The sequence below is a fragment of the Nannospalax galili genome, unplaced genomic scaffold, assembly GCF_000622305.1.
Source record: "Nannospalax galili isolate Female #2095 unplaced genomic scaffold, S.galili_v1.0 scaffold212, whole genome shotgun sequence".
Taxonomy (NCBI): Eukaryota; Metazoa; Chordata; class Mammalia; order Rodentia; family Spalacidae; genus Nannospalax; species Nannospalax galili.
Genome location: NW_008333884.1, coordinates 1,421,050 through 1,445,357, shown reverse-complemented (window position 1 = coordinate 1,445,357; position 24,308 = coordinate 1,421,050). Strand labels below are relative to the sequence as shown.

The 24,308-nt window shown below is 38.5% G+C and overlaps 1 protein-coding gene across 1 annotated transcript in view; it reads left to right on the top strand.

Moving 5' to 3' along the window:
* Positions 1-24,308, top strand: part of Blmh (bleomycin hydrolase) — a 47,699-nt gene that overhangs the window by 2,451 nt on the left and 20,940 nt on the right. The window contains exons 3-10 of the mRNA XM_008828735.2: positions 2,104-2,213; positions 3,172-3,313; positions 4,681-4,769; positions 6,103-6,195; positions 18,675-18,830; positions 19,643-19,801; positions 19,896-19,963; positions 21,553-21,670. Coding sequence (XP_008826957.1) covers positions 2,104-2,213; positions 3,172-3,313; positions 4,681-4,769; positions 6,103-6,195; positions 18,675-18,830; positions 19,643-19,801; positions 19,896-19,963; positions 21,553-21,670 — 935 coding nt within the window. The remainder of the gene's footprint in view (positions 1-2,103; positions 2,214-3,171; positions 3,314-4,680; positions 4,770-6,102; positions 6,196-18,674; positions 18,831-19,642; positions 19,802-19,895; positions 19,964-21,552; positions 21,671-24,308) is intronic.

Sequence of the window (24,308 nt, the reverse complement as noted above, 5' to 3'; positions counted from 1 at the left end):
ATTCCTTACACATTTTGACATCTACCTTTTATACGCCTACCTTTTTCACTTACTCATATGTTGTAGACATAGTTTCATATCTGTAAAAACATATCCAAATATGTCAAAGTTTTCCCTTTGAATTTTCCTTCAAAAGAGTGTTACCCTATAACACTTTAAGGCCTTGGAATTTCAAGATAAACACACTAAGTGTATTGTGAAGTAGAGTATATTTTGGTAAAGACATTCTGAAGTTATCCTAGTCCATGCTAGTTTAGAATGCTTACCGAGATTTGATTCCATCTGCTTTTGAGACAAAAACTTTGAGCATTCTAAAGATATGATCTCACATAGAAATGCTGGAAGTCAGAATGTTGGAAATAGACCTTAAAAAAAAATCACTTAAATTGGTATAGAAAGTGGTGAATTGTGGAAGTTCTGATTATGTGCTTACAGGTAAACGAAAATAGGACTGCATTCTTAGCACTTGGTGTAAAATGGCCTTAGAACATTGCTATGACAGAAACATACGAAATGGAAGAAAGATGATGTGTTCTGGTTGAAAATGTGGATGTAATGATGGCAGAGGCACTGATAGCAGGGTGCATGTAGAGTGTGAAGCCGTGAAAACAAGTGGAGGAGTAGAAAAAAATAATGCTTCTGTGTAGCTGAGGATGATCTAGAACTTCTGATCCTCTGCCTCCACCTCCCAAGAGTTGGGATTACGGACATTGACCACCAGGTCCAGTTATGCATTGTTGGGGCTTGAACCTAGGGTTTCTTGCATGCTAGTCAAGCATTCTATCAACTAAGCTACATTTCCATTTCTGTCCTAGAAAAACTGTGGTTTTTTTGTTTGGTTGGTCTTGTTGTTGTTGTTGTCTTTTTGAGACAGGGTTTTCCTGTGGCACCAGCTGGCCTGGAGCTTGCTATGTAGACCAGGCTGGCCTTGAACTCACAAAGGTCTGCCTGCCTCTGCTTCCCAAGTGCTGGGATTAAAGGTGTGTGCCACCATGCCTGGCTGAAAAACAGTGTTTTTAGTAATTATTATGTTAATATTATTTTAACAGGCAGATAGTTTACTATTTATGCCTCAATTTTAAAATTATACTTAAACTCTTGGGCTGAAGTGATTCTCAAGAACTGCTTCATTCTTCCCAAACTTACCATGTGCATTTAAATGTTAAATGACCCAGTTAGCCAAATACCTCCTTTAAAAAGAAATCATTGGGAGAATATGTTAAGGATACCCACTCATTGGAAGGCTATCCTGTTTATTCCATTAAATTTTTTGTTAGGAATAGCCAAAGTGATTTCAGGTGTTTTGTACCTACTTAACTCTCTATTCAGAACTGTGATGTTTATTTCTTCAAGTCCTTGCCAATACTGGGCATTATCGATTAAAAAGAAAAAAGATGTTTTCCCACTTAACATGTGTCTTACAATGAACTTAAAAAAAATGTTTCATTGCCATTTGTATCATTTTGGGCCATTAAATTATCTACTCATGATCTTGTTCATTTTCTACTGTGTTTTCTAGGCTAGCCTAGAAGTCGCTGTGTTGCTCAGGCTGACCTTGAACTTACGTCAATCTTCTTGACTCAGCCTCCCTAGTATTAGAATTACAGATATGAGCCATTATGCCCTAAAAAGTTTTTTTGTGTGTGTTTTAAAAATATTAAACTTCTACATGTATATACCATATAGTAATCACTATATGTCCTTTGTTTTGCTTTGATTTTAGTATTTCTGTTCTTGACTCAGGACATAGCTCATTTGGTAGAGTACTTGCCTAAAATGCACAAATTCCTGGGTTCAATTTCTCAGCACCACATAAAACTGAGTGTGGTGGCACATACCTGTTATCTTAACACTTCAGAGGTGAAGCAGAGCGATCAGAAGTTCAGAGTCATCCTTGGCTACAAATAGAGCACTCCAGGCTAACCTGGGCTACATGAGACCCTATCTCAAAAAGAAACAAATTGATTGATTTACTATTTCTGTTATTTATGATTTAGTCTTAATTGTCCAAATCTTACGATGAGTTCAGTGTTGAGAAATGTAGTTGGAGCAATGTGATTTATGTGAGCATTCATAATTTCTTATTTTGCTTTCTCATTTTAGGACGCTGCTGGATTTTTTCTTGTTTGAATGTTATGAGACTTCCATTCATGAAAAAATTTAATATTGAAGAATTTGAGTTTAGTCAGTCTTACCTCTTTTTCTGGGACAAGGTATGGGCCTGACCTTGCATGATTCTTTTTGCTTCAGTTGCAACCTAGGTAGGGACAGCCTTTATATTTCTTGGATTTTTATTTACAGTCTTGTTATATATATGACACCATTCTGATTCCCAAAGAATCAAGTCTATTCTTTCTAAAGGCGGAACTGCTTTTGCTTATTTTTTCCTTTTGTGGTGGTGAGGATTAAACCCAAGGCTTCTGACATGATGCTGACAAGGGCTCTTAACACTAAGCTATAACCCCAAACCCCAGAACTATGGTTTGGTTGATACATGGCTACTTTCCGCAATGAAATAAGTCTGCTGACTGACCACTTGCTATTTCTCCATTTAAAATTTAAAATTTTTTTTTTCAACAATTTCCCTTTCAAGCATCTTTATTTAGGTTATTTGGTCTTTTAAGGGCCTAGTTCCTTCTTTTGGTAGCACTTGTATATGAAAAACAGTAATTTTATTTTATTTAAAAATCTTTAAATATGTATGACTGTCCATTAGATGTTCACTGATTAAAGACTCTATCAGGTTTTATTTCAGTATTAGAATGTATATATAGTATACATATATGCAGTATGTTAGAATATGTACACAGGTATAAGAAGAAACAGATATTCTTTTGAGGCCAAATACCGGTATTTAATTACTAACTTTAGTTATAAGAAACCTAGTATATGTTGGGCATGGTGGTGCATGCTTTAACCCCAACACTCAGGAGGCAGAGGCAAATGGATCTCGTGAGTTTGAGGCTAACCTGGTCTACATAGTAAGTTCCAGGCCAGTCAGGACAACATAGTAAGACCTCATCTCTAAAAAACAAAAAACCCAAACAAATAAAAACTTACTATATTAGATTCATGGTAATTCTAATACCCCCTCCCCCCCATTCTACTGATTATACCAATAAGTTATTGGCTCCCTTTGCTTTTAATTTTATTTATCTTCTCTTACTCTAGGTCGAACGCTGTTATTTCTTCTTGAATGCTTTTGTGGACACAGCCCAGAAAAAGGAGCCTGAAGATGGGAGGCTGGTGCAGTATTTGCTTATGAACCCTACAAATGATGGAGGACAATGGGATATGCTTGTCAATATTGTGGGTAAGGGCTTTTCTCTAGAACTGAAACAGCATGATGGAGCAAGCCTCTGTAGTTAGGAATAGGCCATTCTTTTGTTGGTTATGTGCAGAGTAGAACTGGCTTCCAAGAAGGCCGTATAGTTATTTCTAAGAACCTTTAGTTTGAATTTTTATTTTTGAAGGTCTTTTCTTAAATGAGTGATAAAGAGATAGGTACTGTGAAGGCTGGATTGGACAAGAAAAGGTAGAAGTAATTGGGAGTAACTTTGCATCAAAAAGCTTATCTTTTGTCTGCTGAGGAGTCAAGAGACACATTAAAACTTCAGCTGTTTGGTATGGGGTATTATATAGGCCAGTGATAGAGTGCTTGCCTAGCATGTACATAGCCCTGGATAAAAAAACCAAAAAGAATTAAAAAATAAAATAATCTAAACAAAAACTATTGGAAAATGCCCTATCCAAAACATTTTCTTTTGGGGAGAACTCATATGCTGAGTACTTTATGTATTAAGTATGATAGATAAAAATAATAGAACTAATTTCAAGATAGATAAATATGCACATTAAAAATATGTTTAAGGTGAGCCAGGTGTGGTGGTGCACACCTTTAATATCAGCATTCAGGAGGCAGAGGCGAATGAATCTCTGCGAGAGCAAGGCCAGCCTGGTCTACATAGTTCTAGACTAGCTGGGACTACAGGGAGACCCTATCTCAAAAAATAAGCAAACAAACACAAAATCTGTTTAAGGGGCTGGGAATATAGGTCATTGGTATTGCTCAGCATGCCTGAGGCCCCAGGTTCAATCCCCAGAATTGCAAAAAACAAAACAAACCTGTTTAAGGGCTGGGAATGCAACTCAGTTAGAAGCTTGCCTTGAATGTGTAAATCCTGTGTTTGATCCATAGCACTGCATAAACCAGATACAGTGATACATGTCTGTAATCCCAACACTCTGGAGGTAGAGACAGGAGGATCAGAAATTCAAGGTTATCTTTGGCCTCATAGGGAGTTTGAAGCCAGGCTGAAAGAGACCCTGTCACAAAACAACCAACCCTCTGCCAAAACGGAAACAAAAACCAATCCCTTGTTTATTAATATAAAGCATAACATTTTCTGAGTCAAATCTATAGAATACAGCCTATTTGTTTGTTTGTTTTTTGGTCTTTTTAGAAACAGGGTCTCCTTGTAGCTTCACCTGGCCTGGAACTCACTATGTAGACCAGGCTGGCCTTGAACTCAGAGAGATCCACCTGCCTCTGCCTCCCAAGTGCTAGGGCTACAGTCATGGACCACCACACCTATTTTAAAGTCAATAATTTCTGCAGGATTTCTAATATTAGAGTATATAGTTTTGCCTTATTGAACACTAAAATTTGTTGTCTTTTAGAAAAATATGGTGTTGTTCCTAAGAAGTGCTTCCCTGAATCTCATACGACAGAGGCAAGCAGAAGAATGAATGACATTCTGAATCACAAGGTACCGGATATGAGCAGGGGGGATTGGGTTTAGTGTACTTACCAAAGCCTTTAAAGAAAGAGACAAGATAACTACTGATGTCAAGGTCTATCAAAAACAGTGTAACTATGTTAACTTTAAATAATTAAGATTAGTATTTTTTCCTTAGTTCCAGGAGAGCTGAGGCTACAGGGAGACCCTGCTTCAAAAAGACAAATAAATAAATAAATAAATAAATAATAAATAAATAAATAAAATGCTGTCTTTTGTTTCTGTTGATGTTTATGTTTTTTTATGAGTACCCAAGGAAGAAAAGTCCTGTGTTCAGTTAATCTGGGCTGCACACATACTGGGTTTTGAGCGTCTTACTTCTAACAGAGGTGGGATGAGACTGCTTTATGAACTAGTAAAACCAAAAGCTATTTGTAATACTTTCTTTAAAAGTATGCTGAGTTCTTAGACTTGCCCAGACCACATCAGTGTGGTTTAGCCACCCACTGAAGATTTGATGCAGTCACTGAACTGTTTTTTATGGCTTAAGCTACTTTAATGAATCATTTCTCTCCTCCACATTAACTCATATTCCCAAGGATGGCTATAAGCCCTATAAGGGTGTTCTGCTAGCCAGATACCTTTTTTTGAGAACTGGGAGTTGCCAAAATCTGCCGTCCTTATCTTTGTGGCTGAAATTAGATGCCCTGGGGAAAAGATTGCATTTTAAAATAAATGTAGACATGTTTCCTCAATATTAGAAGTAAGTTGTTTTCTATCTAGGAAACTCTGAGAATTCTTATCTAAAGGCTAAAAGATCATCAATACTAGCTTTGGATTCCGTTTTGAGCAAGAACAAGACTTTTTTTTTAACACTCTACTTAAATTTCAGAATCTCCTTCGTATTGGGCATCTCTCTAACTGAAAGAAACAAAAATGATATTGGGGGTTGGTGTAGTCATTGGTCGTAGTGATTAGCAGAGAAGGAAGTAGACAACTAATAAAGTTCAAAATAAAAATCTGAGAGTGATTAGCGCTGTAATGATCTTGCCTTCTGCTTTCTGTAAGGGTAACAGGCATTGTGGAACCAGATGTTCTCTCTATAGACATGCAGAGGGGCTTGTTAGTTGCAGAGCCAGAATGGTTCTAACCAATATTCTTTGGGAATAATCCATGTCTTGTCTCCTAATTGAAAGTATTTTTCACTGTCTGTTTAAGTAGACTGGAGGAAATCATACTTGTTTTTTTAAACTTTGCCCTGGGTCTTGGCTGTGTTGTACTTCAAAGTGTAGCTAGCATCGATCTGTTAGATTTATTAACAGTTTGGGTAACTATTGGAGTGCTGAATAAATTTCTATCATAGATGAGAGAATTCTGTATACGACTAAGGAACCTGGTATACAGTGGAGCAACCAAAGGAGAAATCTCAGCTACACAGGATGCCATGATGGAGGAGGTAATAATAATTATTTGAATTGTTTATATCTCTTCTAAAAAGCTCTCAGAATATCCTCCTAAATTAATTACAAAATGTAGTCATTGCAATGAATATTTAATTGAATGAAAGCTATTTATTTCACTTAGGAAGTGAAGGGAGGAAGGTGAAGAGTTCAAGGTCAGCATTGGCTCTGTAACCTGGGCTAACATGAGACCCTGTCTCATAAAATAAAATAAAGTATAACCACAACAAAAACTACTTATTTTAAAGGTAAAAAGTATGAGGTTTAAGATTGTTGGCATATTATATAGGACTTTTACTTAGGTGTTCTACTTTCGGCTCAATATAAAATTCATTCCTTCATGCATTTTATAAATATTTTCTGTGAGACTGACATTGAGGAAATTGTAATGAGAAAGCCAGTTTCTCCTCTGAAATAATTTTGTTTTGTTTTGTTGGTTTTTTGAGATGGGTCTCTCAGAAGCCCCAGCTGGCCTGGAACTCACTGTGTAGACCAGGCTGGCCTCAGACTCACAAAGCTCTGCCTGCCTCTGCCTCTCAAGTGCTGGGATTAAAGGTATGAGCCACCATAATTTAGTTTTATATGTCATCCCCACCCTAATACCCCAGTACTGGAAATGGAACCCAGGGTGTTACGCTTGCTGTACCACTGAGCTGTATTTGCAGCTCTCAGAGTTTAGTCTTTTGGAAAAAAAGAAAGTATGATAAATAATAATAATAAATCCTGTGCTAGATATGTAAGAAAGGACTTGGTAGTCATGGGAGGGGAAATGACTAATTCAGGTCACATAGGGAAGATATTTGTACTAGCAGTAGGAATGCACCATATGGCTAGCAGGGAATACCATCCTAGGCAAAGGAAATATATATAGTATATATAGTTGCATGGGGTATAAGGAATTTTGGATAGATGGTAGAGCTTTTAATTTTAAACAGTAAGAATTAAGATAAGGAGCTATTGATGGTTGTATTTGTTAAAAATAGTGTACATGGGGGCTGGAGAGATGGCTCAGCAGTTAAGAGCAGTGACTCCTCTTGCAGAGGACCCAGGTTCAATTCCCAGCACCCACATGGCAGCTACGAACCATCCTTAACTCCAGTTCCAGGGGAATCTGAAGCCCTCTTCTGACCTCCAAGGCATTGCATGGTACGGATGCTCTCACATACATGCAGTCAATACACTCATACACATAAAATAAAAATTTAAAAAAAAATTGTGTGAATGAAGACATTTTGAAAAACTTAAAAGTTGCCAGATAGATATTTGATGGTAATAGTATTTATTATCAAGGCAGATAAAAATCTTTATTAATAGTATCTATATCCAGAACTAATATTACATAAAACTGTGAAGTTGCTCTGAGAAATGAAGGGAATAAGTGTTACTTTTTCAGCTAGTGGGTCCATTAGTAAGAAGTTCTTTTAAGGCAGTGGAGTGGCCTAGTTTTTGTTTGCTTCAATAGAAAACATTAATGCTTTTCTTATGTTTTCCTTTCAGTTTTAAGGGAGGCAGTGGCACATAGTTAAGAGTATAGCAGCTAGGCGTGGTGGTGCACACCTTTAATCCCAGCACTTGGGAGGCAGAGGCAGACAGATCTCTGAGTTTGAGGCCAGCCTGGTCTACAGAGCTAGTTCCAGGCCAGCTGGGGCTACAGAGAGACCCTGTCTCAAAAATACCAAAACAAACAAACAAAATGAACAAACAAAAAGAGTGTCTATGGAGTTGTATTGAAGTCTCGTCTTTTCCTAACCAGCTAAGTGACATGGAACAAGTTCCTTGATCCTTTGATTTGTTTAAGTGTTACATATCCAATGATTTTTGTTTTTTGTTTTGTTTTATGTGTATGAGTGTATTACATGCATGTATATAAGTGTACCCCTTTCATGCAATGCCTGAAGAGATCAGAAGAGGGTTTCAGATTCCCTGGAACTAGAGTTACAGATGGTTGTTAGCCACCATGTAGGTGCTGGGAATTGAACCCAGGTCCTCTGCAAGAGCAGCCAGTGCTCTTAACTACTCAGCTATCTCTACAACCCCCATATCCAATGTTTGACACTGTAGCTGTCTTTAAGATGTTTGAATAGATGAATGCACAGGTTTTATTTGATTAGTGCATTTAAATTATATTTAACTGTCTTAAATGTTTCTGTTGAAAAACAGTAGCGGGGGAAAAACAGACTGTGGAGTTAGATACACCATGGATTTAAATTCTGACTTTATTACCTAATATCCTGTGATTTAGGATAGCTCACTTAAGACTCAGTTTGGGATTTGAGATACTTTCCTTGGGGGCTGGAAAGATGACTCAGTGGTTAAGAGCACTCACTACACTTGCAGAGGACCCGGTTCAGTTCCGGGCATCTAATGCCCTCTTCTAGCCTCTGTGGGCACTACATGCATGTGGTGCACATACATGCAGGCAGAACACTCATACACATACTTTTTTTTTTTTTTTTTGGTTTTTTTGAGACAGGGTTTCCCTGTAGCCCCAGCTGTCCTGGAGCTCACTATGTAGACCAGGCTGGCCTTGAACTCACAGAGATCCACCTGCCTCTGCCTCCCAAGTGCTGGGACTAAAGGCGTGCGCCATCATGCCCAGCCACTGTTTTTTTTTGTCTTTTTTGAGACAAGGTCTCCCTGTAGCCCCAGCTGTCCTGGAGCTCACTATAGAGACCAGGCTGGCCTTGAACTTACAGAGATCTGCCTGACTCTGCCTCGTGAGTGCTGGGATTAAAGGTGTGCGCCACCACGCCCGGCTACACATACATTTTTTAAAAATTTTAAAATACTTTCCTTGTTGGGTGTTTTTGGAGATCAAATAAGGAATTACATGCAAGAATACAAGGCATTAGTGCCTTGTATGTAGTAAACGTTCTGTAACCTTTAGTTGTCTTCACTTCCTGAATAAAATGATATCTCTTGTTGAGCCCATCCCTCCTAACAATTTGCTTTGACTTATGATTAGATTAAGGTGATAGGGATGTAACAGAGATGAAAATTATGCACAAGAAGATCAGCCAGTGGCTCGTCAGTTAAAGGCATTTGCCTCTAAGCATGATTAACCTGAGTTTAATCCTCAGGAACCACATGGTAGGAGAGGATGGATTTCTGCAAGTTGTCCTCTGACCTCCACACATGCACTGTGGCACAAACACGCTCATATATATACACATGCACACACAAATAGAGAAGTAAGTAAATAAATGAATGTAATAAAAAAATTTTAAGAAAGATTTTTCAGCATTGGGCACGCTAGTGTATGCTTTTAATCCCAATACTTGGGAGGCGGAGCCAGGTGAATCTCTGTGAGTTTGAGGCCAGAGTTACATAATGAGACCTCCGTCTCAAAAAAAAAAAAAAAGGAAAAAAAGACTGTACAAATTGTTATGGTTATGGAAAAGGTCCAGATAATATTTCTTATAGCTCATAAGTGTCCTATTGGCCTGTGATGTTTGCTTGCTTTAATGACCTTTAGATTAACCATTATGTCTTAAGATTTATGCTCTGGGGCTGGAGAGATGGCTCAGTGGTTACGAGCACTGGGTGTTATTGCAGAAGACCTGGCTTTAAATCCTAGCATCCACATGGCAGCTGATAACCATCCATAACTCCAGTTCTAGGGGATCCATGCCTTCTTCTGTCCTCCCACAGGCATTGTACGACATGAGTGCACTTACATACATGCAGGCATAACACATTAAAAAAAAAACTAAATTTTAAAAATTAAAAAAGATTTATGCCCTAACCATAGGATTGGCAGAGGACAGTAAATGACTGATAAAGAATTGGAGTGGTGTAGTTTTGCGTTTTGTTTCCTTCTCCTGCCCCTATCTTAAAATCCTGAGACTAGTTTACCAAATCTTGAATAGGGGTGTTTTATAGAATTGTTTACTTAATGATTCTTTTTTTTTAAATTTTTAAAAAAAATTTATTATTTTTATTTTACATGTATGAGTGTATTACTTAATGATTCTATCTCACCCGTTCAGTACAGAATTTTGTGTGGTAGGTTTTAAAATTTTTATAATCCTCCAAATGACTCGTCATTACTGAACCTGACTCTTTGGTAATAAGGAGTCTGGCTTCACGTAAAGCCACAGATTAGTACCTATGATTTGTCTAGCCTTGTGGGCAAGTCAAAATGATGACTTCAATAAACAACATGAAGCTGAGATAGCTTTGAATGGAATGTGTTTATGCCAAAGGCATTCTTTCTGAGAGAAGTGTAGGTGGTTTGTGGAGGTGATAGACAAGCAGGTCTGTTTTGGAAATGTGTAGCCACCTCTATTACTGGTGTTCTTGACATATTCATTTTTTAAACCTCCAGATTCCCCTAGAATGAGTAATGTATTCTCTACTAAAACCCAGTCTGTTAAAAACAAATTCTAAAACAAAGACCAAAGCCAACATTTGTCAGGGCCATGAAAAAAGGACAAGAAGCCATTTTGAATGGCTGAGGAAATTCTATGGCAATGGTGTTCAGCTCTTAAAAACAATATCGAGTTGAGGATATATCTCAATGATGTCGTGTTTGCCTAGAATGCTCAAAGTATTTAGTGCCGTCCCTAGCACTAGAGAAAAGGTGGAGGAGGAGGAGGAGGAGGAAGAGGAAGAGATGAAAATACACATTTATACTTTCATATGTAATGCTAAATTTCCTGGAGATTATATTAATGAACATTCCTATTATGAATGAAAATTAGATTTAGGCCAATCTAATAGGTAAATAATGTTATCTCACTATAGTACATTGTATATTTTTCTTATTTGGGGTAAGGCTGACCATTTCCATAAAGTATATTCATACCCTGTACCTGTTTGGATAGGTCTTCCTGAAGCCAAATCTGAGCTGAGCTAAGAATAACAAGTATACCAGGCAGGGGTCAACAGGAGAAAGCCCTAAGGTGAAAAAAAGCTGGCATTTTTGAGGTACAGAAAGAAGGTACTATGGCTGACCTTGAAAAATGAGAATGGGAGTGATGTGAACAGATCTTGTAGAGGAAATGGGAACTGGGTTAATATGGGACCAGGTATGGAGCTTGCACTTAACTCAAGTGAGGTAGCCCTTAGGGGGCTTTAAGCTAAGTTTCTGTTTTAAAAGGCTTTACTCTGAAGCCAGGCATAGTGACACATATCTGTCTGTAATCCCACCACTAGGGAGGCTGAGGCAGGAGAATCACAAGTTTGAGCCACAAGTATGACTACATAATAAGACCTTGTTTCAAACATGAGAGTTGGGGAGGAGAGAAGGGAGACAGAGGGGCGGGGTGGTGGGGAGAGACCTTTACCTTGGGTGTTTTGAGAGTTGATTGTAAAACAGTGAAAGAAGTAGGGAAACCAAATGGGAAGTTAATTACAACCACATAGATAAGATTATAGTGGACAAGAGTTGTATGTGGAAGACAAGGGAAGGGGAATATATTGGTGATGTCATGGTATCTTGAGGAAGGATTGTAGATATGAGAGAAGACTTTTTGTCAATTAAAGTAGTAGTAAGGACCCAGTCTGTCAGGGAAGGAATGTGAAGGAGAGAAGTAATATTAGAGGAGGGAGAGAAAGATGAGTATGAGCTAATGTACTGTTTGCAAACTTTTAAAGTGCATGTAAATCATTGTTAAGGTACAGATTGATTGAGTAGGTTTGGAGTAGGATGGGAGAGTCTGCATTTCTAGTTCTTTAATTCAGATACTACTCTAGAAACAATCTCAAGATCACTGCCCCTTAACATTACGGGACAGCATATATCTGGTATACCTTTACATGTCTTTTTCTGTCTGAAAATATATTTCATGCCTCTGCTTTCTCAGGGAGTTGTTTTGGTTTAAACAAATCCTGTCCTTCCATTCTCCACTAGAAAGCAGTAGAGAGCTGTCTTTCCCTCTGTCTCCTTTCTCTGCACATCTAGTCACAAAGGTCCTTTACTTCTCATTGCTTGTAGCACTGAATGCTGAACTGCCTTCAAAGTTCATTTCCCTTATGAAGATGGCTAGCTTATGATCTCTAGTTCATTTTACCTTTGAACCTAGTTACTCCAACAGTAAAAGAAAGCAGTTTAGGTAAATGATTTCTTAAGAGCATTGTAGCAAGTTGGGCACAGTGGCACATACCTGTAATCTCTGCACTTGGGAAGTAAAGGCAGGAGGAACACAGGTTTGAGCCAGTTTGGAATAAATAGTGAGACCATATCTCAAAACAAAAGCATTGTGGCTTTGTACTTTATAACATTAGACATTATTTCAGCAATCATTATTGCCATTAGAAGTGAAGAGCCTAAGATTCTGCCACCTCTACAGTAGTTCCAACCACTGAACTCTTCAGCCTTACCAGTTTGCCCCCTTATAAGTAGCTTGGTTTTCTTTAAACTACCCTCTCCTTCCAATCTAACCCTCTGCCTGTTCTGTGTCTGTGTAGAGCTAGCTTTACATTTTTACAGTTCTTGCCCTTCTGAGTTTTTCTGACTGCTACATCCTTCCTCCTCTCACTTGTCTGACATCCCTGTCTTACAAATTTGGCCATGGGCACGATAGTTGGCTGGATCCCATTCATTTGTCTTTAAATTGAGTGCCGGATATTCTTTCCTGATGTGCCATAGCCCATACTTTTTGTGTCCTTTTGTCCTTTTTCTTTTCCTTATGCTGACTGTGTTATTCACCATGTTAGACTTCAGCAAATCATTTAAAATAAATCCCTCTGCTAAGGGAAAAAAATTTTAGAAGCCAATTAAAATAGGATTCCTTTACAAAATTAGATTTGAAATTTATACTCTGCCTTCTATAGGAGATGTATTTAACTAGAAATGGGAATTAGATTGTTCTTACACATAACGTCAGCCTTTCTGATGGGTTGTAGTTTGGTACACATAGATTAAACATATGCATAATAAGAGTAGTTAGATTCCCAGTTTAATTAGCAGTTAAATTTTTCAAGAATTAAAAGTCAGATGGACCAAGAGGGAGGTGCAGATACAGATGTCAGTGTGGATCCTCTTGACTGCCTTCCTCCAAAAAGAGAAGTATCTTAGCATGTCAAAGAGCCTATACTGAAAGGAATAATTGAAAGCATTGACTTGTTTAGGGGGAAAAAAAAATTAAAACTCAAGACCACATAATTATTGGGTGAGGAGTTGGGAAAGTAGAGTCAGCTCCAAGTATCTCTGTGCCATTACTCTCTGCCTTTAGCTTTCCAGCATTTGGAAAGCCAATATTCCTAAACCCACCCCTTCTTTATCAGGTTGATTCAGACACTTGTTTGGTCTGAAATCACAATTATAAGTCATGTACAGTAAATATTTCTCTTTTTAAAATATTTTTGATTTATTTTTATTTTATGTGCATGAGTATTATGCCTACATGTATATAAGTGCACCCGTGTCATGCAATGCCCACAGAGGACAGAAGAGGAGTTACAAATGGTTGATAGCTGCCATGTGGGTGCTGAGAACTAAACCCAGGTCCTCTGCAAGAGCAGCCAGTGCTCTTAACTGCTGAGCCATCTCTCTAGCCTAGTAAATATTTCTTTAGCACATGCACCTAGCACTGTTCTAAGCATTGGGGTTTTAGCAGTAAAGAACTCAGGTTAGAGTCCTACCTTTGTGTAATTTACTTTCTGGGAGGCAGAGACAAATAAAATACGTAAAAATTGTAATTACCGTATAGTATAATATACCGTAAGTTGTATGGAGAAAAGGAAAGAAGTCCTGGGATGGAGAGTGCAATTTAAATCAGAGTCACACTTGCATTTTCCCCAAAGCTTTAACTGTAGGTGTTAATACGTAATTATATTCTGAGGAATACAGGCATTCTAGCCTGTGTCTTTGTCCTGATGCCAGGTGTATTTTGTGAGAATCAGCGGACGCTCCTGCTGTGTCCACCAGAGAACAGACTTGGCTATTCAGAGTTAACTTAAGCCAGGTTTGTACCTCTGAAAGTAGCGTTTCAAAACAGAGGCTGCCTGAGTAAGAAATACAGCTTCATGAAACTTAGAGATTATACTTTGGAGAATTTCCTAAAATTATAGCTCATAACTATTGTTATTTGACTAGAGCCACATACTCCTTCCAGGTTGTTACACCTGACAAACATAAATGACTTCGGACATTTGTAGTTATCATAAACAAATGGTATAAAACAAAACTACATATTTTTTTTTTTTTTGGTCTTTTTGAGAAAGTGTCTCCTTGTAGCCCCAGCTGTCTTAGAACTCACTATGTAAACCAGGCTGGTCTTGAACTCCCAGAGATCTGCTTGTCTCCGCCTCCCAAGTGGTGGGATTAAAGGCATGCACCACCACACCCGGCCTAAAACTATATATCTTAAATTACAGAAATTTTGTAGAATCTAAGAAAAAATGTCACCCTTATCATCATATATAGTTTAAATATATTTGATTTAAAAAGTCAGATTTATGAAGTATGTGCAACAGGGGATAAGTATTACCTTGCAAAGGACTTAACTACAGAATTCACTTGGATAACAGAAATGCAGGTCTCTTTTTTTTTTTTTTTTTTTTTTTGTCTTTTTGAAGCAGGGTCTCCCTGTAGCTCCAGCTGTCCTGGAACTTATTATGTAGACCAGGGTGGCCTTGAACTCAACAGAGATCCACCTGCCTCTGCCTCTGCCTCCCAAGTGCTGGGACTACAGGCGTGCGCTACCATGCCCAGCTGTAGAGTCCTTTTTTTAAAGGAAGTTTTTTACACTTTATTAGTGTGGGCATGACGTATGGGGGTGCACCTGTACCATGGTGTACATGTAGAGGTCAGAGGACACCTTTGGGGAGTTGGCTTTCTCCTTGCATTTTCACCTGAGTTCTAGAGATTGAACACAGGTCCTCTTACCCTTGCCTGCCGATCCACCTCACCAACTCCAGAGTTCTTCTGATGCTTTTTATTTTATTATTTTTATTTTATGTGTATGAGTGTATTGCCTGCATGTAGGTAAGTGCACCTGTGTTGTACAATGCCGGCGGAGGACAAAAGAGGCTGTTGGATCCCCTGGAACTGGCATGTGGGTGCTGGGATTCCAATTTGGGTCTTCTGCAAGAACAACCAGTTTTCTTAACCGCTGAGTCATCTCTTCAGCCCCCTGATGCTTTTTTTTCTTTAGTGATGTTGCTCAAACTCCAGGGCCTTGTGCACACTAGGCAAGCACTCTACCTCAAATGCAACTTTGGGCAGAGGGAATAACTTAATACCTTTTACTTCAGGTATTCAGATAGTGAATCAAAATGCATAGTAAAGTACAATGCAACTTATAATGAGAAACATTCCTATTTATCTTTAAAATATGTTGAAAAGTAACCAGAAATTCACTTCATTTTCTTAATGTTCTTTCTACCCCTGAGATGGGGGTATGCAGTCACCACCACTGGTGGCCACTCCTCCATTCTCGTGGGTGCCGCTCCTTTATTCTCACGGGCATCGAGGCTGCTCCTCCACTCACCCTGGGCTGTGGCCACTCTTCTGCTTGCCTGGTGCTGAGGCAGCTCTTTTGCTTGTCCTGTGCTGCCTCCTGTCGTCGTTGCTTATGCCCAGTCCCGGACCCCAGGGCTGGTGAGGAGACCCTGTCAGCAGAGCTGCATTCAGACACAGGAGACCAGGTTCAGTGACACAGGTCTGGTTTAGTGCAGGAAGGCACAAGCTTATATAGGGATAGTGGTCCAATCACAGCACAGCAAGTAGGATACCTTATTAGCATAACAGGTTTAGTGTCCTATCACAGTACAGCAAGTACTTAGCATCCTATTAGCATAGCAGACTTAAGGTCCTATCACAGAATAGCGGGTAGGATGCCTCATTAGCATACTGGGTTTCAGATTACAGAGCCTGGATTCCTGGAAACTACTCAATTACAGTGGCTTTATATGCCTTTCTGCCTCTGCTGAGCTAGACACCAACTTAAGAATGGCACAATATTAAAAGATGGTGGTTTAAGGACCAGCTGTTCAAGTTCATAAAACATAGAGTAAATCCTAATACAGGAAGCTTCTCTTTTGGAAAACAGAACAAAACAAAATGGAAGGCAAGCATAACCTCTTTTTGTAAGTTAACCTCCTTCTGTAAAGATAGAATCATAGCAGTAAAGAAAAAATTGCTTATACTCACAGAAACATGAGTGAATCTCAGACATGTTGACCAAAGGAAGCCAAACGCAAAAGACAGTGTGCTTTGTGACTCCATTTATGTGACGTTTAAGAGTAGGCAAAGCTGGGCCTGAATAGATGGCCCAGATTTTAAGAGCACCTGCTGCTTTTGGAGAAAGCACAGGTTGATTCCCAGCACCCATATGGCAGTTAACAACTGTCTGTAATTCCAGTTCCAGGGGATTCAGTGCCTTCTTCTAGCTTCCACAGGCACTTCACACATGGGTGACGTTATATACAAACAAGCAAAACACTCATACACATAAAAATAAAAAATCAAAAAAAAATTAACAACAACAACAAAAGAGTTGGCAAAACTGAACCATGGCTATAGAAGTCAAATAATAGTTACCTTGGAGAAGTTATGTGAGCTATTTATTGTAAAGGAACCAGGGAATCCCCTTTTTTATGTGCTCTGTCTACTGTTCTGGGTGGTTACTTTGGTGCATATATGTGTTCAAAACAATGAAATGAGTTGTACTTTCCATTTTACTGATCATACCGAACAAAAAAGTAAGAAAAAAATAGGTGGTGGAGTTTGGATTTGTAGTGGGAGGTATTAGGCAAGCATTATTGGATCTTCAGTAGGGAAATGACTCAAAGTAAGTGATGCTTCAAAAATTTCTTATCCTGAGGTGATGAGAATGAATCAGATTTGCCAGTATATCTAGGTTATGTGCTCAGCACTGTTCTGAGGTGCTGTAGGGACCTCAGAATTGCCATGATTTGCTCCTTACTCTTTTTTTCTGTTTGATTTTTATTTTAGCTTTTTTTGTGTGTATGTGTGCGTACAGCGCACCCAAGCATGGAGAGTCAGAGGACAATTTACAGGCCTATTTCTTTAAAAGTTTGTAATGTGTTATAGGAAATAAATTATATGAAACCTGGAAAACTACCTGGTAAATTTATAGTGTTTTTTGGAAACTTAAGTCTGAGTTCAATTCCAATTCTGCCATTTACTGGCTTTGGGACTTCATGCAAGCTGTTTGTTTCCTGAGTTTTGGTTCTTATCTTTAAAATGACAATAACATCTGTCATCTTTCTTGTGAGGAGAAAGAGCTCTAGTATTCAGAGATTATAGTACAACACAGGAGGCCTTCTGTAAATGTTCCCTTTCCTAAAGCTTGCAGCCAAGAAGCAGTCATGCTTTTTAATAGCCTATGATCTCAGTTCAGATCGTGATCTCACAGTTACCAGCTCTAATTTGAAGATTACTTAATTTCTTTAAGTCATAATCTCTTCTGAAAAAAAGAAATCTGGGAATAAATTACCTTGAGAGTACTATGATAATTAAGTGCCCTAAGAAGTATAGAATGTCTAGCACAAATGGGCATAAGATTAATTTCTCTTGAATATAAAGAGTATACAAATACATTGTACAAATAATGAAGGCAAGAAGAGATGAGGCTGGATCAGGATAATGATTTATATATATATGGTGTAGAAAGAAGATACAAATGATAGTCTTTAAAAAACAAGGAAATAGATAGAAAATGAAATATTTTACATATTCTGACATTATGCAGGGTATTTTGCTATATCTGTTTTTTCATTCTATAAAATGAAATTAGTATAACATATAATAGATTGTATTAATGCTAACTTAAAAATGTTATTTCAGTAGAAAATGCTACTTGGGGACTAGCAATATTGCTCAGCATGGATGGAACACTTGCCTAGTTTGCATAGAGCCCTGGTTCAATCTCCAGCACTGCCCCCCACACACACAAAAAAAAAGAAAAGGGGGAGGAAAGGGAATGAGAGTGGGAGAGGACCATAAAATAATGCTTTATTCGCTACTTAAAAGATCGTTAGCAGAGCAGCAACTTAGATTTTGTTGGATAGCAATTGTGGGAAGGTTTCTTAGCTAAGGAAATTTAATTTCTAGGACATGTACTAAGTATTAAATACTAACATTTCAAAATTGCGTTGTTCAGAGTATTCACATGGTGGGGCTGAAGAGATGGCTCTGCAGTTAAGACTGCTCTTGCAGAGGACTGGATTCAATTCCCAGCACCCACATGGCAGCTAACAACCATCCATAAGTCCAGTTCCAGGGAATCTGACACCTTCTTCTGACCTCCAACACGGGTGTGCTTACATACATGCAGGCAATATACTCATACACATAAAATAAAAATAATAAATATTTTTTAAAAAGAACTCAGATGTTGATGCCTGGTACTTTCAGTGTTTTGGTGCAGTATTGGATTTCTTTCGACATTTCTGAGCTTGAATATAGCCACAATTTTTAACATTTTTCAAATTTGTGGAAAATGAAGACATAAAAAATAATTCCTCCCTTAGCAGTTACTCATCTCTTCCTCCTTTCTCCTAGATATTCCGAGTGGTTTGCATCTGTTTGGGTAATCCACCAGAGACATTCACTTGGGAGTATCGAGACAAAGATAAAAATTATCACAAGATTGGCCCCATAACACCCTTGCAGTTTTACAGGGAGCATGTGAAGCCACTCTTCAATATGGAAGATAAGGTTAGTGGCTGGCACAGGTAGCTGGCTATTTCCTTTGAGCTGATTGTTGACTACAAAAGAGGGTATAAGATTCTTGAGTTGAGGTGCATGATCGTCAAATTAGATGCTATAGAAACATTTTTTTTTTTTTAACCTTTCTCTAAAGGTCTGTATGCATCTAATCAAATTAGTCCTGCCAGGGTCACCTTTTCTCAGAGATTCTCTTCAGAGACTCTCTGACTATAGGCCAACAGTTTAATTCCCATGTCACCCTGCTCCCTTTTCTGCAATGTGGAGCCAGAATCATTCTCAAGAACAAAGAACATCAAAGCTGGATGTTGGTCATGGATTGTGAGCACTTTCATACCACTTTTGGGGAACTATCTTATTAAAGGAAGAATCCTAGTGTTTGCTGTTCCCTTCATGTCTGCCACATCTGCCTCCTTCCTTGATTAGCTTTTTGATTCTCCACCAAGCAAATTGCAATGCTAGGTATTGAGGCTTTCTTAAAATTTGAGGGCAAGGACCTTATATTGATGGGCCATCCATACTAATTTTATACTTTTTGGGGGAGTTAATTTTGGGGTAATTTTTATCATTAGGGAAGACAGGTAAATACTGTTCTCAAATGTGTTCCTTATGCTAAGTAGAATATACAGTACCCTCTTACATGTTTTTTGTCACTTTTTAAAATTTTTATATTGTGGCTATACTACTTATTCTTGTAGTAGTGGTGATGAGCTTGTAAGCATAAGGGATGTAGAGGGGAGGCTTGTGGCTTGCTTGGCCTTCTTGGTCTTATATTCTAATGCACATGTTCTTGATCTCAAAAGATTTGTTTTGTGAATGACCCACGGCCCCAGCACAAGTACAATAAATTGTACACAGTAGACTACTTGAGCAATATGGTTGGAGGGAGAAAAACACTGTATAACAACCAGCCCATTGACTTCTTGAAAAAGATGGTTGCTGCCTCTATCAAAGATGGAGAGGTTGGTATTATCATTTTTATGTCTCCCACATTGGGGTTAAAATAGCTTTTTTGTTTTATTTCTTTGGTTTATGTTGATTTTCTTCTATTTCTAGGCTGTGTGGTTTGGCTGTGATGTTGGAAAACACTTCAATGGCAAGCTGGGCCTCAGTGACATGAACGTGTAAGTGCAAGAAATTTAAAATAGAAAGTCATTTGTGGGTTTTTTCTGTTGGAGTGCACTCTTGGTTCAAAATGCCTCTGCTGAGGTTCGTCCAAAGATAAGGTTGACCTCAGGGTAGGTCTCTCTTTTTGCATCCCACAGAATTTGAAGTGCTATAACTCAGGAAATCAAGATCATACTTCAGCAGAAATCACTGGCTTTTCTGAAAAGCCTCTCTGCATGGCAAAAACTTTAAAAACATAATTGACTACCTGTAAATCTGATCAGTATACTTGGAAAAGTAATGAAAGATTTTCGAGAGCTCTTTTTATTTGATCCTTCTTAAAATGTTTCTCTTATTTTGGTGCCTTGTATATGTTGTCTTTATGACAAGTTGGACTAATTTATATACCTTGGATTATTCCTCTTTGTCTTTTATGACATTGAAGGATCATTTTCAAGCGAAATCAGACAAGATTCCTTAATTGTTAAACTACATCATTTTAGGGGCTGGAGAGATGGATCAGCAGTTAAGAGTGTGTACTGCTCTTATAGAGGACCCAAGTTTGGTTCCCAGTACCCATGTTTGGTGACTCATAACTGTCTGTAACTTCTGCTTCAGGGGGTCTGATGCCTTCTAACCTCCATGGGTACCTGCACACACATAGCACACACTCACACACATGTATGCGTAAATAAAAATCTTAAAAAAAAAAAAATAAGGTACTGTAACTTGGAGGTAGAGCACTTGCCTAGCATGCCTGAGACCTTGAGTTCGGTTTCCAGCATTGAAAAAAAGTTTAAACAAAATCATCTTTAGATTTACTTACAAGTAATTGTTACTAGTAGGAAACTGAGTAAATATTTTGATATTTAGCAAAAGAAAAGTAATTTCCTAAGAGAAATAATGAATTTTTTTGGTCTTAAATTTGAGTCTCCAATATTTTTGGTATTATATATTTATTATTTTATTTTATTTTATTTTATTTTTTGGTCTTTTTGAGACAGGGTCTCCCTATAGCTCCAGCTGTCCTGGAACTCACTATGTAGACCAGGCTGGCCTTGAACTCACAGAGATCCGCCTGCCTCTGCCTCCAGAGTGCTGGGATTAAAGGCATGCGCCACCACACCTGGCTGGTATTATATATTTAAATTTCACATTCAGAGCCAAGTTTGATGGCTCAGGCCTGTAATCACAGCACTTAGAAGGAGGAGGCAGGAGGATCAAGGGTCCAGCCTCAGCTACATAGTGAGTTCAAGACCAGCCTAGACTATATAAGACCCTGTCTGTCTATAAAAAAATAAATAAATTAATTTCACAATCAGTGGTTTAAATTGATTCAGAAACTGAAGCTTTTTCTTTTCTTTTCTTTTTTTTTAAGTTTTCTTGCCAAAATAGCTATAATTATTGATCTTGACAATATTTACTATCGAGAATTTATATTTAATCTTCTCACATTTTCCTGCATACTCTTATGACACCTAAGGAACGGAATCTTACTGTGAGACTGAATTCTGCAAGTGCCTTGTGCTCTTTAGTTTCCTCAGTCTCCTTATGTAATCAGTGCTACGGTTACACTCCTTTTTATTTTGTGCTGCTCTTTTTACAGCTATGACCATGAGTTAGTGTTTGGAGTCTCCTTGAAGAACATGAATAAAGCTGAGAGGTTGGCCTTTGGTGAGTCACTTATGACCCACGCCATGACCTTCACTGCTGTCTCAGAGAAGGTAGGATCTTCAGTGTGTCATGGATGCAGTGATGCACAGGTGGATCACATTCTCCTCAGACTGTCTATCCAGCAGAGCTATATTCACGCTGTACATAATTTCTGTTAGACATTAGCTGCCAAGTCAAACATTGTACCTGCATCACTTGGGGTTTGGCTACTTGCTCAGTGGTAATGAAAATAGGAACTTACTATGAAGAACAGAATTCCATTCAGCAAGAAGTAACTTCTTTTTTGTAGTTTGGAAGGTCAGCAAATAAACCTAGGAGAAGGTAGCGTCTAATAAAAGATGCCCTGAAAGTGTTCCTATCCTGATGATCTTGTTAGCTTTTCATTTGTCATTCAGATTCTTCTATGGTAAAATGTCACACACAGTGATTTATGGCCCTCATGCCTATTACTGGATTTATGCATAGCTGTGGAAATTAATTATAAAGTATTTTGAGCCTGTTATAAAATACTTCAAATGGTAGTAGCACTACTTCTTGGATCTGTTGTTGGAAATAACTGAAATCTTTGCTTTCACAAGTAGGCTCCCCACTTCCAGGCTGTCAAATAGTTACTTGGCTCCCAGTGCTGAGGGATCACAAGGAAGAGGAGTATTTGCACTGCTTTAATTCTTTATCCTCACAAGTAAAAGTGTTCTCTAGCATAATCACTGGAAAGGAAAATATTTGATAATTGTTTCCAGGCCAGCTGGGGCTAAAGGTAGACCCTGTCTCAAGAAAACAAAACAAAACAAACAAATAACAAAAACCCTAAAACCTAATCTTCAAGGTTACGTTCATAAAAATTATAGGGCTCAGCCTTTAAGTAGTAAGACTTGGGGTGTTCTTGATTTTACACGTGTTTAAAACATAGTATAGTAGATAAAGCACCCTGAACTGATTAGGCAATCTTGTGCCTGTCATTCCTGATTCTTTTGTACTTTTTCTAAATAAATGCAAAAGCTGAGGCCTTAAAGTCAGAGAGCTGTTTTCTTCATCATTCCCTTCTCAGCTCTCAAGCTAGAGACAGTCCCACACCAAGGTATAGAAAAATATGTGGAGTACAATTGTTGCTAGCTTTGTAGATTGAGAAAAGTCATTCAGAAGAGCAGAAAGTGATTTTAAAGTTTTATCACTAGGGCTGGAGAGATGGCTCAGTGGTTAAGAGCACTGGCTGTGTTTGCAGAGGACCTGGTTTCAGTTCCCAACACTTACATGGCAGTTAATAACTGTCTCTTAACTCCATTTCCAGAGGACCTGATGCTCTCTTCTGGTGTCCTCAGACATTGCATGACATGGGTGCACTTATATCCAAGTAGGCAAAGTACTCATACTTTAATTTATCAAAGATAAATTAAAAAAAAATTTTTTTAACTTCTAGGGCTAGAGCGATGGCTCAGTGGTTAAGAGCACTAGTTGCTCTTGCAGAGGACCAGGGTTCAGTTCCCAGCACCCATGTGGTGCCTAACAACCATCTGTAACTCCAGTTCCAGGGGATCAGACACCCTCTTCTGACTTCTGTGGGCGTTGCATAACACAGGTACACTTACAATACATGCAGGCAATACACTCATACACATAAAATAAAATAATTTTAAAACTTTTATCACTCACTTGTAAACAGTTCTCACATTTGAATTAAGTGATGTTATCTTAAATAAAAAATGTCTTTTTGACTTTAGCAAACATTAGGAAGAATTTTTCAGATTTATTTATTTTTATCTTATGTATATGAGTGTTTTGCCTGCACTCATGGAGGCCAGAAGAGGGCATCAGATCCCCTGGAACTGGAGTTACAGATAGTTGTGAACTGCCATGTGGGTGCTGGGAACCAAACTTGGGTCCTCTGCAAGAACAACATGCACTTTTTTTTTTTGTCTTTTTGAGACAGGGTCTCCCTGTAGCCCCAGCTGGCCTGGAACTCACTATATAAACCAGGCTGGCCTTGAACTCACAAAGATCACCTGCCTCTGCCTCCCAAGTGTTGGGATTAAAGACATGCGCCACCATGCCCGGCACAGTATGCGCTCTTAATGGCTGATCCACCTCTCTAGCCCCAATTAGGAAGATTTTTTTTTTTAATTATTTTTATTTTATGTATAGGAGTGTTATGCCTGAATGTAAGTAAGTACACCCATGTCGTGCAATGCTTGTGGATGACAGGAGAGGCTGTCGGATCCCCTAGAACTGGAGTTACAGACAGTTGTTAGCTGCCATGCGGGTGCTGGGATTTGAATCTGGGTCTTCTGCAAGAACAGTGTTCTTAACTGCTGAGCCATGTCTCCAGCCCAGGAAGAATTTTTAATGAGTAATTTGTTCACATTTATGTGTAAACCTGCTCTAGTGTTTTATTCAATGGATTTGTACCTAAGCCAAAAGCTCCTTAATGTTAAATTTCACACTATATAACAGACTTTTTTTAAAAGGCAAATAAGGGGGCTGGAGAGATGGCTCAGCGATTAAGAGCATTGACTGCTCTTGCGGAGTGCCTGGGTTCGATTTCCAGCACCCACATGGCGGCTCCGAACCGTCCTTAACTCCAGTTCCAGGGGAATCTGAAGCCCTCTCTGACCTCTGCGGCATTGCATGACACAGGTGCACTCACATACATGCAGGCAATACACTCATACACATAAAATAAAAATAATAAAA